The sequence below is a fragment of the Grammomys surdaster genome, unplaced genomic scaffold (genome assembly GCF_004785775.1).
Source record: "Grammomys surdaster isolate TR1022 unplaced genomic scaffold, NIH_TR_1.0 243, whole genome shotgun sequence".
In the NCBI taxonomy this organism is placed as follows: Eukaryota; Metazoa; Chordata; class Mammalia; order Rodentia; family Muridae; genus Grammomys; species Grammomys surdaster.
In genome coordinates, this window is record NW_021604688.1 from 5742097 (window position 1) to 5757730 (window position 15634).

The window sequence follows — 15634 nt, forward strand, 5'->3', positions numbered from 1 at the left end:
ATTGGATATTTTATTTATATTTCAGATGTTATTCCCTTACCCCATTTCCCCCCTCACCCAGGAACCCCCTATCCCATCCCCTCTCCTCCTGCTTCTATGAGGATGTGCCCCACCCACCCTCCCACTCCCACCTCTCCACCCTCAAATTCTCCCACACTCAGCGTCCAGCCTCCATTGGACCAAGGATCTCCTCTCCCACCTATGCCTGATAAGGCCATCCTCCCCTACATATACAGCTGCAGCCATGGGTCCTCCCTATGTGCTCCCAGGCTGGTGGTTTAGACCCTGGGAGCTCTGGTTTGTTGGTATTGTTGCTCTCCTCATGGGACCACAAACCCTTTCAGCTCCTTCAGCTCCTTCTCTGTAACTCCTCCATTGGGAACCCCTTGATCAGTTCAATGGTTATCTGTGAGCATCCACCTGTGTACATGTCAGGCTCTGGCAGACCTCTAAGGAGACAGCTATATCAGGCTCCTGTCAGCATGCACTTCCTGACATCCACATCAGCGTCTACCTTTGGTGACTGCATATGGGATGGATACCCAGGTGGAATGGTCTCCAATACTCAAGGGAGCAAATATGGAGACAAAGTGTGGGACAGAAACAGTCAGTATTCTTAAGTGTTGAGCCATTGCTCCACCTCTGACAGCACACTTCTTTTGTGAAACTTGCATAGCTGAGTTTGCACCCAACTAATGAAAGTATTCCTGTGCACAGAGATTCCATTTTGGGGTGATTTTATACTTCAGGGACATTTGGCTGTGTCTGTGGACATCTTCATTTGTCACAGTGGTGGAAAGGTTGTCGGGGTGATGTTAAGGTTCTCTAGTGAGAAGAAATAAGAACCCTATGAATCCTATAACATGCAGGAATACTTATCCATGTCAAGGAATTGTTTGGCCCTAACTGTCCAAAGTACTGCGGCTGAGAAAGCCTGCTTTAGATAAATCTTCATGAACAGCTCAGCAAGAGTTGGCCCAACACCAAAGGCAAAGTCTAAAGAATTTTCAAAGTTGCGAGTCTTTTCTCCCGGGACCTCTCTCAGATTTATGTGATTAAACCTCAAGTCTCAAGTTGATGGTGTTAGTTATTGGCTCTAAACTGGGGAGGTCCCTGGAATATGTGCTATTTGAGCAGCTATTATAGAACTGGCTGGCCCCGTCCATGGTTTCATAAGACCTGCCTAAAAAACAAGTTCTGGCAGCGCCATCAAGACACTATCAGACTAAAACTGATTGAAGCCACCCAGAGATTGACTGAATCTAGATGTGTTATAAGTGGACATTGGACTCCACTACTGGGGATACTGATGAAAGCAGCCATTGACACATCCCTGCCCACTGTATGTTGTGGGTTTTCAGAAATATTTACATATTACTTCTTTGTAGCTCTGTAGCTTTGTCACCTTCCACACATCGGAACCAGTGATTAGGACTTGGGGCAGGTGAATGTAGATTAGAGACCCAGCATCATCCTGCGCACTCTGCCTGTCAGTGAGATCCTGCAGGAAGACAGTGGTTGAGACTGAGGAGAGATGTTTAGAGAAAGGATGTTTGCAGAGGTGTGGGGAGGAAAGGGAGCCATCCGAGGTGGTCAAGGAAGCAGCTAGGGAAAGCAGGAAATGCTTTTACTGCTAATCTGACAGGACTGTGGTGAGTGATTGGCATTCACTAAGAGCCATAAGCAGGAGAAGAAACCTCAGGACAGAAAGGGTTACTGGCAACCAATGCAAGCCAGCCAGGTACATGGGGCACTGGTATAACTTTTCTAGTCTCTCCCTACTTGCCAGCTCTAGAAGCGGGGTTGGGGGCAGCCTGGCAAAGACAAGTGCCCCTGTATTCAGCTCATTGTGTAGTCTTGGCCAAGCTGCTTATCCAAAGATAACTTTCTCACTTCTTACATGGGGACTTTATAGTGTGGATGGGGAAATTTAAAAGGGTGACATTAATAAGCTTCCTAGAACAACCTGTGGGTGGGATGGATGTTTAATATGTAGTAACTTTTGTTTTTGACTTCAGGCTAAGCGGGTCCCGACAAGCAGCAGAGGTCTTGAAGACCCCCATGAGGAGGTGGTGCTGAGCTTTTGAGGGCTCTGCTCAGCAGCCTCTGAACTCAGGAGGAGCTAGTGCCATGCTTGGGTTTTTTTTTTCCTTCCCTTGTTTCTCCTCTAGTTCTGTGATGTATATTATGGCATAGCCTTTTGTATCTACAGAATAAGGAACAATGTGCCTCTTTTTCTCTCTAGTTTCTCATGTCCATGGGACTCTTGGTTCCCTAACCTCCCTTGCTTCTGTAATGTTTGTTTCTCTGGTGCAGAAAGATCCTTGAAGGTTAGTGATATGGGTCAGTAGATAGAGAGGCTTACGGCACAAGCTTGATGATCTGAGTTTGATCCCTGGGACCTATATGTAAAATGCGGAAGGAGAGAGCTAACTCCATCGAGTTCACTGACCTCCACACACACTCTGTGCCAGGCATGCATATGTATTCAGACAGACACAAAACTCAACAGTGAACAAAACTAAAAGAGGGATCCGTTGAGTGACGCCCAGGGGCCTGTGGTACCAGCAGCCCCCTTTCCCATTATGGCTTCCACTTTGCATAAATGGTACATTCTTTAACAACGTTTAAGAGTTTTTTTCCTCCTCTTCCCTATATCTTTCCTTCCAACCTTGAAATCTGTTTTCAACCCTCAGAATCAGGTCAGCGTTCTTCTGGCCAAGCACATTTTTCTAGTCTCTCCTAAGTGTGTCCTGGCTTTGCTGAGTTGCGTCTGTCTGCTCAGGCTGCAGTCCAGTGAGACATACTCAGTTGTGGACTCCTTGGATGTCATCAGCCCCTCCCTGCCATCTTCCCCCATCACTCCTGCCTGATGGATCCTGCTGGAGGAAGTGAGATGGCCTAGCAGGTCTTAGAGTCCCCTCCTCCTGCACAGCTCTTGAGATACAGGCAGAGATGCATGTCCTGCTTCCAACCAGGAGGTGACAGCAAGTGCACAGTGCCTGGCAGCTCCTGCCCTGGATGCCTGCTTTATTATGGCTGGTGCCAGGGTCAGAGTAGGATCCTTATGAATACAGGCTACAGAGGTAACACCTGCCCTTCTGCCCTGGCATGATGTCCCACAGTGATGTTCCAGCTTATGTGCATGTCTTGAGTTTCTGTCTCATTTTTTTCTACCTTATTTTTTTTTTTTTGAGATAGAGCCTCTCATAGAACCTGGAGCTCACTGATTCAACTAGGCTGGCTAGCCAGACAGCTGTAGAGATCTACCTGTCTCTGTCTTCCCAGCACTGCCTTACAGATGTGTAATGCTTTTTTATGTAGGTGTTGAAGATGTGGACTCAGGTTCTCATGTTTGTCCAGCAAGCATTTTACTATCTTAGCCACCCCCCCCATAGGCACCCCTCTCTCAACATGGTCTTATGAAATCAGTCTAGCCTCTAATTCACTATGTAGCTCAGGATTACTTCCAATGTCTTATTCCCCTGCCTCTACTCCTCGATTACTAGGATTATAGGTATATATCATGACATCCAGTTTTAATGTGGTGTTAAGGATGGAGGCCAGGACTTTGTGCATGCTAGGCAAATGCTCTATAAACTTAATTAGACATCCCAGCCCCTTGCTTTGGCTGCCTTAGGGTTATCACAGAGTCATTCCTATGGAGTGGTCAGGAAGATCTCAGCAACCATTTTATACAAAATGCCCAGGAAGTATAGCTCAAAGGGTATTGACAGTCCCTGTTCCCCACAAACTCAACATAGTCCTTCCCCCAGCAGATATCTGTGCAGGAAACTGTCCCAGTGTCCAGGAACTCAGTCCCTTACCTGTCTCGGGTACTTAGTTCTGGAATCTTATTTGCAGTCCTTCCCTCTAGAAGTGCCTTGGCTGACATTTGCTTCTTTCTACCCAGCCTCATCATCTGCAGGGTTTACTTCCAGACTATTCCATCCTGATTGGAGCTCTACCGTTAACTTACAGGCAAGACCAGCTGTTCCAACAGGAAGAGTGTTTGGCCTGACATAGGCATAGCCAGGGGGCTCGTAAATAGCCAACAACAAAATGTGTTTGCTTTCTACCTGAAGCACCCATCACTGCCCCTCAGGGTAGGGTCCCAGATGTACATGTAAGTACACAAGACCAATAGCCCTCACCCTAGATAGTCAACCATCTCCCTCTGCACTGAGCTGAACCTCACTGAGCATCTTTGACTCTTCCCACATAGCATGCACTCCAGGTATCTGCATGTTCTCTTCTACCTGCTTAGTGCATTCTCACCACCAAAATGTGCATTTGATATAGACACTTACACATGCCTTCTGGGCCTCATAAAGGCACCTTGATATCCCTCCCCTGGATACCAGCTTCCCAGCATACCTCTTTCCCAGTGCACTGTGCTGTTGATATCAAAACATGCAGGATGTTATTAGCTGTTTTATATTGGGTAGTAAGAGCTTAATGGCTGGCATTGTGCTGTGCCCGTGGGACAGTAGGAATCATGTGCCTTGCCATGAAGGATTTTAGGATCTCTTCTCTCTGGCCCTGTTCAGATTTCATTGGCGTCAGAGTGCAACTGATTGGTCATCAGTGTATTTGCCACCACTTACCTCACTGTTGGACTAGAGAAATTCTTGTTAGCTACTGAGACTAGTAGTAGCCTGGAGGTAAAATACACCCCAGGTGTTGATGAAAACCTTCATTTCCTGCAGATTTCAATACTTCCTCTATGGTCCAAAGCCTCTGGGGTGGAGGATATTTCCCCTGTCTATTTGCAGGGCAAGAGGCCCTTCATAGGAAACATAACCACAAAAGAATGTCTGTGTGTACGGAGGTGTCAGTAAGAGAAGCCCTGATTAAAGAGAAAACAAAGAAGAGAGAGAATATTGTGGAATTTGCCATAGTGTCTCTGGGTCTTCATAGGTGCCTCCTTTAGATTGACCAGAAGTGACAGGAACTTTGTGAGGCAGTACTAGTTCCTGAGTCAGATGTGGCCTCTCATGAAAGATGTGGTTCTTCAGAAACTTTGTCCCAGCTATGGGTAGAGAAGGGTCTATCATGAGCCTGCTGCTCACGCCAGGTCTGCCTGTCATCTTATCCAGCGTCTCCCTGCAGGGCCCTGTCCACCAAAGACCCTGATCATTGCAGATTTTGTGCCTTATTGTGTGGTAAGCTTCTGAAGGCAAAGGGCAATGAGGTTGGGCATCACCATTGGCTTATTACATGCTCACAGGAACAAGCTTCCATTCCTGTTTGCTGCCTTGATTCTTAATCCCTTGTTTGTTTTGTTTCACTTGCATGTGTATGACCAGCACTTAGTATGCTCATAAATTGGTCAGGAGAGCCCCACGTGCCACAGCTTTATAGTCAAACCCTGTGGACACCGAGGCATGTGTTCTAGGCAGAAGGTGACTTTGAAAATAACTATTTCCATACAGATCACGAGGAACTCCCCACCCCCAACCCCCCAGGATTTGGAATCACATATTAGTGGTCCAGGTTCCATGCAGTTAGGTTCTGGTACATTTGAACAGCATTGTCTTGTTTCTTCCCAAGAGTGTGTGGCTCATTCAGAGCTATCACATCCATTAACACATCTGTCCAGACAACCCTTGGCCAACCAGGGCAGCACGGCTGTGTGAATCCTCTGAGTTAAATGGGATAGAATAGCACAGTTGGTCCAAGCCAACTGCAGTCAAGCAACCCTCTCCTTTGCTGAGTCTCCAGGGGCTGGTAAGTTGTCCTGACTTACCCTGTGAGGGACAGAGCCACAGGAAGACACCATTGTCCAGGTTTCCCCACATGCTCGACATGAATGCCCAAGTGCATGCCACATGCTAGGCTGTTGCAAACACATTTTCATTTTGATGTGGCTATTCTGAAGTCAGCGTGTGTGTACACATATGCTTTCTGTCAGCCTCATCATGATACCACCATTGCTCATGTTCCACGTCTGCCAGACTTGTAAAGCTCACAGAGGGGTGTATCATCTCTTTACTAAAGAGCATATCATCAAGTGAAAAAGAAGTCAGCATTGAGATTCTCCTACACCGAAAAGGACTTCTCCAAAGGGCATACTCATTTTCCCATAAACAGAAGCCCTAGTTTTGCTTTTGAAGGACAGTGCACAGCACACCTGTTCTCAGGTGTGTGAACTCAAAGGGATGTGGCTTTTTGCTTTCTTCTGCTGTTATCAGACCTGACATCTTTGGGAAAAGTGTCTGGGCTCTGAGCCAGGCTCCTGTGATAGGTTAGAGATCTCAGGGATGAGTGCATGAGAGAACATCATCCAGGCAGGAGGAGAGTACACACTATGCCACCCCCAATTCTTGCCTGAAGAGCACTGTTTGGTCCACACATTATATCTTCTCTGGTGGCTGCAAAGTGCCCAGAATTATAAGAAAAGTCTACAGTTCTTCCCTTTTCTACCCTTCCTCTGCCATTTCCATCCTTCTTCTCCCTAGGTATCTTCCTGTTCTATTCTCAGAAGGACACAGGGCACAGGGATGGGCTGCTGTCTCCAGTGACTCCTGGCAGAATGACTTCTTGCTGAGAAATTGATGATGGTTGGGCCTCTGCCCAGTGAGAACTGTTTTCCTCCTTGTGGTAAAGGCAGAGCTTGGCTCACTGATAGGCTAAGAGGCCAGGCCTGCATACCGTATTTCTCCCCCACCCTGAAGGCAGCAGTATGCTCCAGAGAGAGGGGTGGGGGAGACAAAACAAGCAAGCAAACTGCCTGATCCTTGTTTTACGGGATCTGGATAGATCTCTTCTAGTTCCTGCCTGAATGTCTTCATCAACTTGAGTGCATGCGTGTTTGTGTGTGTGTGTGTGTGTGTGTGTGTGTGTGTGTGTGTGCACATACACTCAGAACTTGAGCACATATTTTCTAGGCACTGGCAGAATCCTAGCCCTTAGCCTCTTCAGCCAAGGGCGGTTGCTGTCAGGAGTGACCCAGCCTCATCTGGCCTATCCAGATGGCATTTAGCTGAACGATTTTGTATTTTCAATCATTCTTTTACTTGTCCAAAGTTCTTAGCTGAGAGCTTTGCTCAGCAAAACCAGGTATGAGGCAGACAGAGCCAGTTCATCACTGCACCCTGGAGCACCACATGACGGAGAATGTGAGCATTTTACCTTGGCACTAGCAGTGTGTTTCTAGTCTTTGATGCTTTACAAATAGGCCTCTGCCCATGAGTGGTCCTTTTATTTAAGGTTTTTTTTGGGGGGGGGGTTGGTGGTGGCTTTTTTTTATTCAGAGTCTCACTGTGTAGCATAGGTTGATATGGAGATCACTATGTGACCCTGCTAGTCACAGATACTCACTGGTCTTCTTGCCTTCGCTTCTGAAGTGCTAGGACTTACAAGCATAAACCATCCTACCTAGTGCTTTAAAACATTATAACTTTATGGGCATGAATATTTAGCCTGCATATATATGTGTGCACTGTGTACATGCCTCTTGGAACTCCTGAAACTAGGTTTACAGATGATGTGAGCCACCATGGTGGAGACTGGGACTTGAACCCAGGTCCTGTTCAAGACTAACAAGTGCTCTTACCCATCCAACCATCTTTCCAGCCCAATACTTTAAAAATATTTGTTATGAAGAAGAGTTGAAGTTTATTAAAATAGGGAGGGGGCTATAGATTTGAGCATAGGGTTGAAGGGAGAAGAACGGAAGACACTCATGAAAAAGACAATTGTGCACACAAGATTGTAGGCATGGGCTATTCCAAAGTGAGACACAAGTGATTCCTTGAAGGGCTAACTTCATGTCACTGGGCAAGCAGTATCTGAGCATCTGATCCCAGGGGGATCAGCCTCCCTGGGCTAGCCTCCAATGTCAGAATGCTTTGGACTACAGCTTGAAGGTCAGCTTGATTTACTGTGGGTTTTGCTGTTTCCCACACAGAGACATTGCATTCATTTTATGCTGCTGCATAAGAAATGGCCCAAGACATCACCACTGAGAACAGTTCCTGCATGTTGTCTTGCAGTTTCCTAGCAGGGCTCAGCTGGGTTCCTGTGGCCAGCTGGGCTCTGCTCAGGAGACCTGGAAGGACTCATCCTTTGACTCACTCAGTGTTACTTTGCACTTGTAGATCGGGTTCCTGTTCATTATTGGCTGCCAGCCAGGGTTCGCTGTCAGCTTCTAGAGGCTACCTATATTGGTACCACAGGGCCCTTTCCATCTGCAATGCTAAAGTGGACTGCTATTGTTCATAGCAACAGATCATTAGTTCAATAACAACAGAACAGGAATGATTCTTGGGGGGCTACTTTTAGACCTTTCCTAGAGGAATCAAACCAAATTTTGGCTGTCCCCTGCCCTCCAGAAAAATCTGTTCTTAATATAATCTCTACTCTTGTCTCCATCAGTAAGTGGTAAGGACCACGAGCCTGAACTGGAGGCGGAAGCTGGTCAGGGTGCTGATGAAGCCAGCCAGGACATAGCATCTGCCCACAGGGGAGCAGAAAGCCAAGAAGAGCCAGTGCTGGAGTTAGAGCCTGAGGAGAGAGCTTCACTGAGTGAAAAGGAGAGGCAAAACGAAGAGGTAAACGAGAGGGACAACTGTTCTGCCTCCAGCATCTCGTCCTCCAGCAGCACCTTGGAGAGGGAAGAGAAGGAAGACAAACTGTCTGAAGACAGATCAACTGGTAAATGGAACCCCTTCTTCATGTGCAGAGGCTTTGCTATTTTAGAGCCTGGCCATAGGCTACCCCACCAAGGTGACCTGTGGGAACTGCTGACTCCCTTAGCTGTGTGTCACCTGTCCCACGGGGCCAGCCAGCCAGCAGCTTCCCACTAGGCTCAGGCTCTGTGTCCTCCTGTGCCGTGGGATCTCTTTGTTCCACAGGTGGTAATGAGGGTCCAGATGGTAGAATTGTGCTGAGGAATGAGCTGTGGGAACGAAACCACTAGTTTCCCTTTATTGGTTTCAATGTAGATAATGTCAAACTTGGCGCATTCCAATTTCTGCTTGAAGTTTAGAGACAGGTCATGATGTCATCTGTTTCTTTAGAAGTCTTGTTTGAGGGAAGTATATAAAAACCACAGCCAGAATAGATATATGAAACAAATTGAATTAGTACTTGTAAAGCAGCATGGTTCACAGTGCATGGAGGTGAGGTTGACATACTGGACCAGCACATACAGGTTTTAGGTAGTTGGACACATTGTATTAGGCCCACTCTTAAATGTAACCTATGTGGTTTTTCTTCTGTAACTCTCTTTTCAGCGTTACCCCTGGAATCCATTCAATTCAGTTACCACTGGGATCTTTACAGTTTGGGACCAAGCAGAATATTAGATTATATATCTAGACGCTAAGGATCTCACTGGGGGTTTTAGTGACTTGGCTCAAAGGGTTATTCACACTACCGTGACAACATTGGGTTTGGTTTTCCTATCCATGACTTGTAAGCCATCAAGGTGATAAAAACCAGCATTCCTTATCAGAGGAGGAATGGACCATGCTTTAGCCTTCATTGACCCATATTCCAGAGCACACACTCGATCCCAATGCCACCCTTGCCATTTTGAACCCTGATCCAGGCACCGTTTAGTCTCCTTAGTTCCAACATTGAGAATACAGTTTCTGAAGCTCAGAAGAGTTAGTGAACGAATAAATTAATGAAACTATGCTCTCTCCCAACATATCTGTCAATGACTTAGTCTAAAATTGTTATTGCTTATGTTTTTCCCAGTTAGAACATACTACTGAATTTGATTTTTCATATTACTTATCACCAAGGTATAACAAGAAAGGAATCAAAGACCATTCGTTTATATCTTTGAAAGTAATGCACTAAAAATCTTGTGCCTGTTTTGAATACACATGAACTAAGAAGTACTATTTAGTTTTCTCCAAGTATTATAGTTACTTCCAAATTCTAGATGTATTCCTCAATTTTAACAGAATTGTGATCACAAGGTAAGTTCTTGGTAATTTTGGTCCTAACTGATTTCTGTGCACTTTGAATAGTGTTATGATTGTTACTCATTTTTGGGCTCAGCATATCAAGAAGTTGGATTAGAAAAACTAAACCAGGGAACAAAACCTTCTTGGATCTGAGACTGCAACTTTCTTCCAAAAAAGGACAACTTTGGAAAAATGGAGCCTCTGAGCTCCCAGAAACTTACTATTCATTTTCCATGAAGAGCAAGTGGGATCTGAGTATATAGATGTAGAAATTGAAGCTTCTGGTGACTTTTCTGCTTTACTCTAGGATTGTGAAGAGAATTATTTCAATCCTGGGAACTTACTGGTTCCGAAAATTCCACACTGATCACAGTGTCTAACAGCAGAGTCAGGGCAGCTCTGTCATAACAGCTTTTTCTGTTCCTCATGAAGTCCTAGAGACATTGCATTCCTGTAACTACTGTGTCTCTTACTAAGAAGTGAATTTGTAGTGATACAAAGTAAAGCTTGAAAGAGCTCCAGTTCATTCCAGGTGCCTTTGTTTTTGTTTTGTGTGTTCAGCCCTGAGCATGGTAATTATCATATTTTGCTATAGTCTCTTGACCATCAGCAGGATGAGAGCTGGGGACGTCTGTCTTGCTTGCTGTGAGCCCTCACTTCCTAGCTGTATGCCTAGAACACAGTTGGCCCAGAGGTTTCTGAGGCTAAGTATGAAGGTTGAAACACAGTTGCCATGCCATTTAACACTGTAGTCCCTGTAGAGGAAATGCCCCAGGTGCTTTGAAAAGCACAGAGACCAATGGAGTGAGGTTTCTGTACTACACTGCTATTATTAAATCAGTACTAGGAGACTGGGCTAGTTTGGAGGAGTTTATTGTAAAACCCAGAGCCCACTAAGGAAAATGTGTAAAGTCATGCACTTTAAAACACGATTTGAAACTCAGAGTGAATTAAAATGATGGTGATGATGTTCACACAACCCACTGGAGACCAAGGGGAGAGAAACCATGGGAATAAATGAAAAAGCAAATAAACAGCACATTTAAGCCCTGATGGTTCAACTATTAGTTTACATTAAAAGGCAGATTAGCAATGGATGGCTTTTTAGAAACACAACAATTGTACCTATGCAATTTTTTTCATAAACTATATTCATTCAGATCATGCTTTTCCCTCCCTCTCCCCAGCTCCTCTCAGATCTCTTCACTTCCCCACTCGCCTGACTCCATGTCTTTTCTCTTTCTCTTTAGAAAAAAGGACAGGCAAACAAAAAGACTCTCCCAACCCTTCCCCCAAACAAAACAACAATACAACACAAGAAACACACATACACACACACACACCACCCCACAAAAACACAAAATCAGAAACTATACTATATAAGCAAAAGATCAACAAGACAAAAAATACCCAAACTAAGCAATATGAAACTAAATGTCTATAAAAATATCACTGAGTAACTCTTTTCAAGCACACTGACAGAGGAAATGAAAAGTTTAGAAGCTATATTAAGTAATATATAATATATTAAAACTATGTGTATTATATTATAATAATAATTATATACTATAATAATAAAATGTAGAAGTAACATATTAATATCAAATAAAGTAGACTACAGTGCAGAGGAAGTTGCTAAGGAGAAGAGGGACAATAAATAATGTACAAAATGTACACACAAGACTTAAAAGAGTAAAGAGTTAGGCAAGAAGACCAGCATCTTCAAAATAACCACCCTGTTGTTTGTCATAATAAGAAAAGCCAGTATCTCCCGAACAATGGAGAAAGAATGTGACTGTCTCTTGGGAAAGACCACTATCTACTGTCAAAGCAGACTCCCTGCTTACAAGGAGAGCTGTGTGGGGATGGAGCAAGTGGGATAGGAGGGAAGAAGCTGGGATCTGGCTATGGTGGGCATGGGGGTGGGGGTGTGGGGTGTGGGGGGATGGTCTGTCAGCAGGATGCCTGTCTCTACTGCCTGTGAAGGATTACAAAGCAGGTGTCAAGGACTGGAACTGGTGCTAGGATGGAGGAAGCTGCCATCGAGGGGACAGAAAAACCACTCCAGAAGGAAGGGTGGGACTGCAAGACCCTTTAAAGCTCTGAGAGTAGGGTGAGTGGGGGCTGAGTGAGTGAGAGATGCAGTTTGATGACAGGTAGAGGTCAAAGGTGAGGAAGAGGCAGGCAGAAAGAGGGAAAACAGATCGGGTGAGTGTGAGGGCTGGAATGGAACACTAGGACACTGAACCCCACTGGCTGCCTGGAAGGAACAGTTGAGAAGGGCTGCAGGCAGAAGCTTGTCTCTCTGGGCCTTACAAAGGAGACAAATGGGAGCAGTGAGTGAAACAACTTTTAGAAGCAATATTCTGATCCTCCCTAAAGGGGAGGATCAGAAGCTGGGAGTGAGGTGGAGATGTAAGCAGAGTCAGGAGAGGCTTTAAGATGGGAGAAAGTTCACCTGTATTTCAGTGCTACAGAAGAGCCCTGAGGGTGGGAGGGGCAACAAGTTCTGGTGAGAGGCCCAAGAAGCTGAGCAGAGGATTGCAGAGAATCCAGTGGTTTCCTAATACACAAATAGAGTGGTTGGTCCTAAGGGACAGTTGTGGATAGCCACAGGAGGAAGGCTGTGACTGAGTTCTCATGGAGGTAGGAGGCTGGAAGCTGAATGGCCGAGCTCTTTGGACCTCATCTGTTAAACTGGTAAATTGCAGAAGCAAGACAACCCAGAGGATGAGCTGTGCAGGCAAGTGAAAGGGAAGAGGGGGCATGAGGAGATCATTTCAAGGAAAGGAGAGGAGACTTCTAGGTAGCATCAAGGCCCCTTGAGATGAGACCATTAACCTGAACTGATTGCACAGTTGTTGTGTAGAGTCAGGGGACAGATGTCCCTCTAGCACTTGCCCTGGACTAGTAGCGCACTTCCTGCCTTCCCTAGTCCAGCTAGGACAGATGTCCCTTACCTTCTGTATATGGTGGGTTAGATTTTGACCTCCTGCTATGGGAGGAGAAAAGGGAAGAAGTTATGTAGTGCAGGTGGGATCCAGGAGTGCTGCCATTTAGAAGATTCTGGAGACCTGGACTGACTTTTCAGCTGTGACCATCTGCTTTCAGTGCCTTGTTTTAGTGTTTTCTTTGGAGTTGCTCCTGCATGTCCACCTGTTTTTATATATAACTGACTTTCTTGTGGAATGGAGACCCCTTAAGACTTTCTTAACAATTCCCTCCCATGTCCTTTCAGGTTTGTGGTCCACCAGCGTTCAGGATGTGGGTGTAAATGGACAGTGTGGTGACATCCTTACCAGCAAAAGGTTCATGCTGGATATGCTGTATGCCCATAACAGAAAGTCCACAGACGATGAGGAGAAAGGTGATGGTGAGCCTGGGAGGTCTGCGCAGGAGGTGGAGGCAGTGGCCAGCCTCGCCACCAGAATATCCACTCTGCAGGCCAGCTCTCAGGCCCCAGAGGAGAGCATCAAGAGAGTGGACATTGGCTGTTTGGACAACCGGGGAAGTGTGAAGGCATTTGCTGAGAAATTCAACAGTGGAGAAGTAGGGAGAGGCTCTGTGTCTCCTGATGCAGAATGTCAGGACAAGGTTCTGGATACACCACCCACACAGCTGAAGACTGAGTCTGACTACATCTGGGACCAGCTCATGGCCAATCCAAGGGAGCTCAGAATCCAAGACATGGATTTCACAGACCTAGGGGAAGAGGATGATATTGATGTTCTGGATGTGGATCTCGGCCACCGGGAAGCCCCAGGGCCACCCCCGCCACCTCCTCCCACCTTCCTGGGTTTGCCCCCTCCGCCCCCTCCACCCCTATTGGACAGCGTGCCTCCCCCACCAGTCCCCGGTAATTTATTGGCTTCTCCTATGTTCAACACTCCTCAGGGCTTAGGGTGGTCCCAGGTACCCAGGGGTCAGCCAGCATTCACCAAGAAAAAGAAGACGATCCGACTGTTCTGGAATGAGGTCCGGCCCTTTGAGTGGCCAAGTAAGAACAATCGCCGGTGCAGGGAATTCCTGTGGTCAAAACTGGAACCCATTAAGGTGGACACTTCCAGACTAGAGCACCTCTTTGAGTCCAAGTCTAAGGAGCTGTCTGTCACCAAGGTAGGCGGGGTCCTGGGATGGTTCCTGCTTAGGTGAGGAGAAGAGCAGGATAGATTAGTTCTTGATGAGACATCCTAACTTGTTGCTTTGGCTATTTGGTAAGCAGTCTACTGGGACTAAAAAGTCTAAGTTTTCAGATAATATTCCTTGGATCCATGCTATGTCAGAATGCACAGTAGCATACCGGACAACCCAGGAAAAGACGCATAAAGGCTAATCCTGGATGGGTGCAGAGCCCAGGAGTAATGTCAGTACACCCCAAAGGAATGGAGCTTGCTCACTTAGCAGGTTTACTGAGCATGCTCATCTACTGCCTCCTCAAGGGAAGGAACAAAGTAGCATTTGGACTTAGCTGTAGCCACCCAGTGCTTTTCCAGAGGCAGTAATTCAGTCTCTGGATAATCCTCTGAGCTGACATACCAAAACGATCTAGATATTCAGTAATGACAGATTTGCCTCCCTAGAAGAATTATATATGCATTTAGGTTTCTTATTTTCTTAAATGCATGAGAACCTGCAGGCATCACTATTGCAGTATTGTTAACACGGACACTACATAGAATTATGCATGGGAAACACTATAAAATGAATGAACGTAACACCATGGTCACCAAATTCTGATATAGAAATGCATGACAGATTGTATTTCTACTAATGTGTGCTTTAATAATGCCTCTATTTTATATCTCAACCCACAAATGTCTAATTCAGGATATAGTGAACTTTTTTTCCAAAGGCTAGAACTATCTTCTCGTCTAGGGATTTGGGGTATGAGAAAGTGCTTTGTAAAGTCTGATGCAGACAAGTGTGCCCGACCTTTTGATACTGCAGCACAGGCCATCGAAATAGCTCATGCCTGAGAACCGTGCAACCGAGTCCCAGGAACAACTGCAGAAATCTTTAATGTTTTACATAAGTGTCTGAGTTTACGTTGGGTCAGATCCATATCCAGTGGGACAGGCTGGAAGACATGTAAGAGCTGACGACTCTGAGTCAATCCTATCTCCCAGCTGATTCATCCATTCATCATCATCTGAGCTGAGTATAAAGTTGCCTGAGTTGGGTTCTCAGACTTAGGAGTCAGGTACCAGTTCTAAAGACAAAACAATGTGTAGCATCCTCAGGGCATGTACCTGTGCGAGTGCATGTGTTTCTAAGAGGAGGTGCCATGGCTGTTGAGCGATGCTGAGGGGCCAGCTGGGCAGCATTCATTGGTCAGTCTTCTTTTAAATCCACGTCGAGATCCTTAAACTTCTTGACCCCCTTTGCTAACTGGTCTTTATCCCAGTGTCTATTTCTGCCCAGGCTCAGAGAGGATACAACTCTCAATTATTTCCTGCCTCGGAAATCTCCTTAGGTCAGAATTAAAGCTTTTTTACTTTAAGATCTGAATGACTGAGCTTTAATGTAAATTATCACATCTCATCAATCCTGTTCTCTTGTTAAAGTGGGTCCAGGTTTTGTTCTTTCAAGAACATAACCCACAGGAATGAAACATTGAACACCTACTCTCAGTGTTCCCAAACCCTGATGTTTTTCAGGGTGATGTCATACAGTGCTTAGGTGCCCATATGTCTTCTTCATACAGTCAGCCT

The 15634-nt window shown here is 45.8% G+C and overlaps 1 protein-coding gene across 1 annotated transcript in view; it reads left to right on the plus strand.

Moving 5' to 3' along the window:
- The window catches only part of Fhod3 (formin homology 2 domain containing 3), a 416588-nt gene that overhangs the window by 361267 nt on the left and 39687 nt on the right, over window positions 1-15634 (plus strand). The window contains exons 15-16 of the mRNA XM_028774845.1: window positions 8380-8658; window positions 13162-14039. Of these exons, the coding sequence (XP_028630678.1) occupies window positions 8380-8658; window positions 13162-14039 (1157 nt within the window). The remainder of the gene's footprint in view (window positions 1-8379; window positions 8659-13161; window positions 14040-15634) is intronic.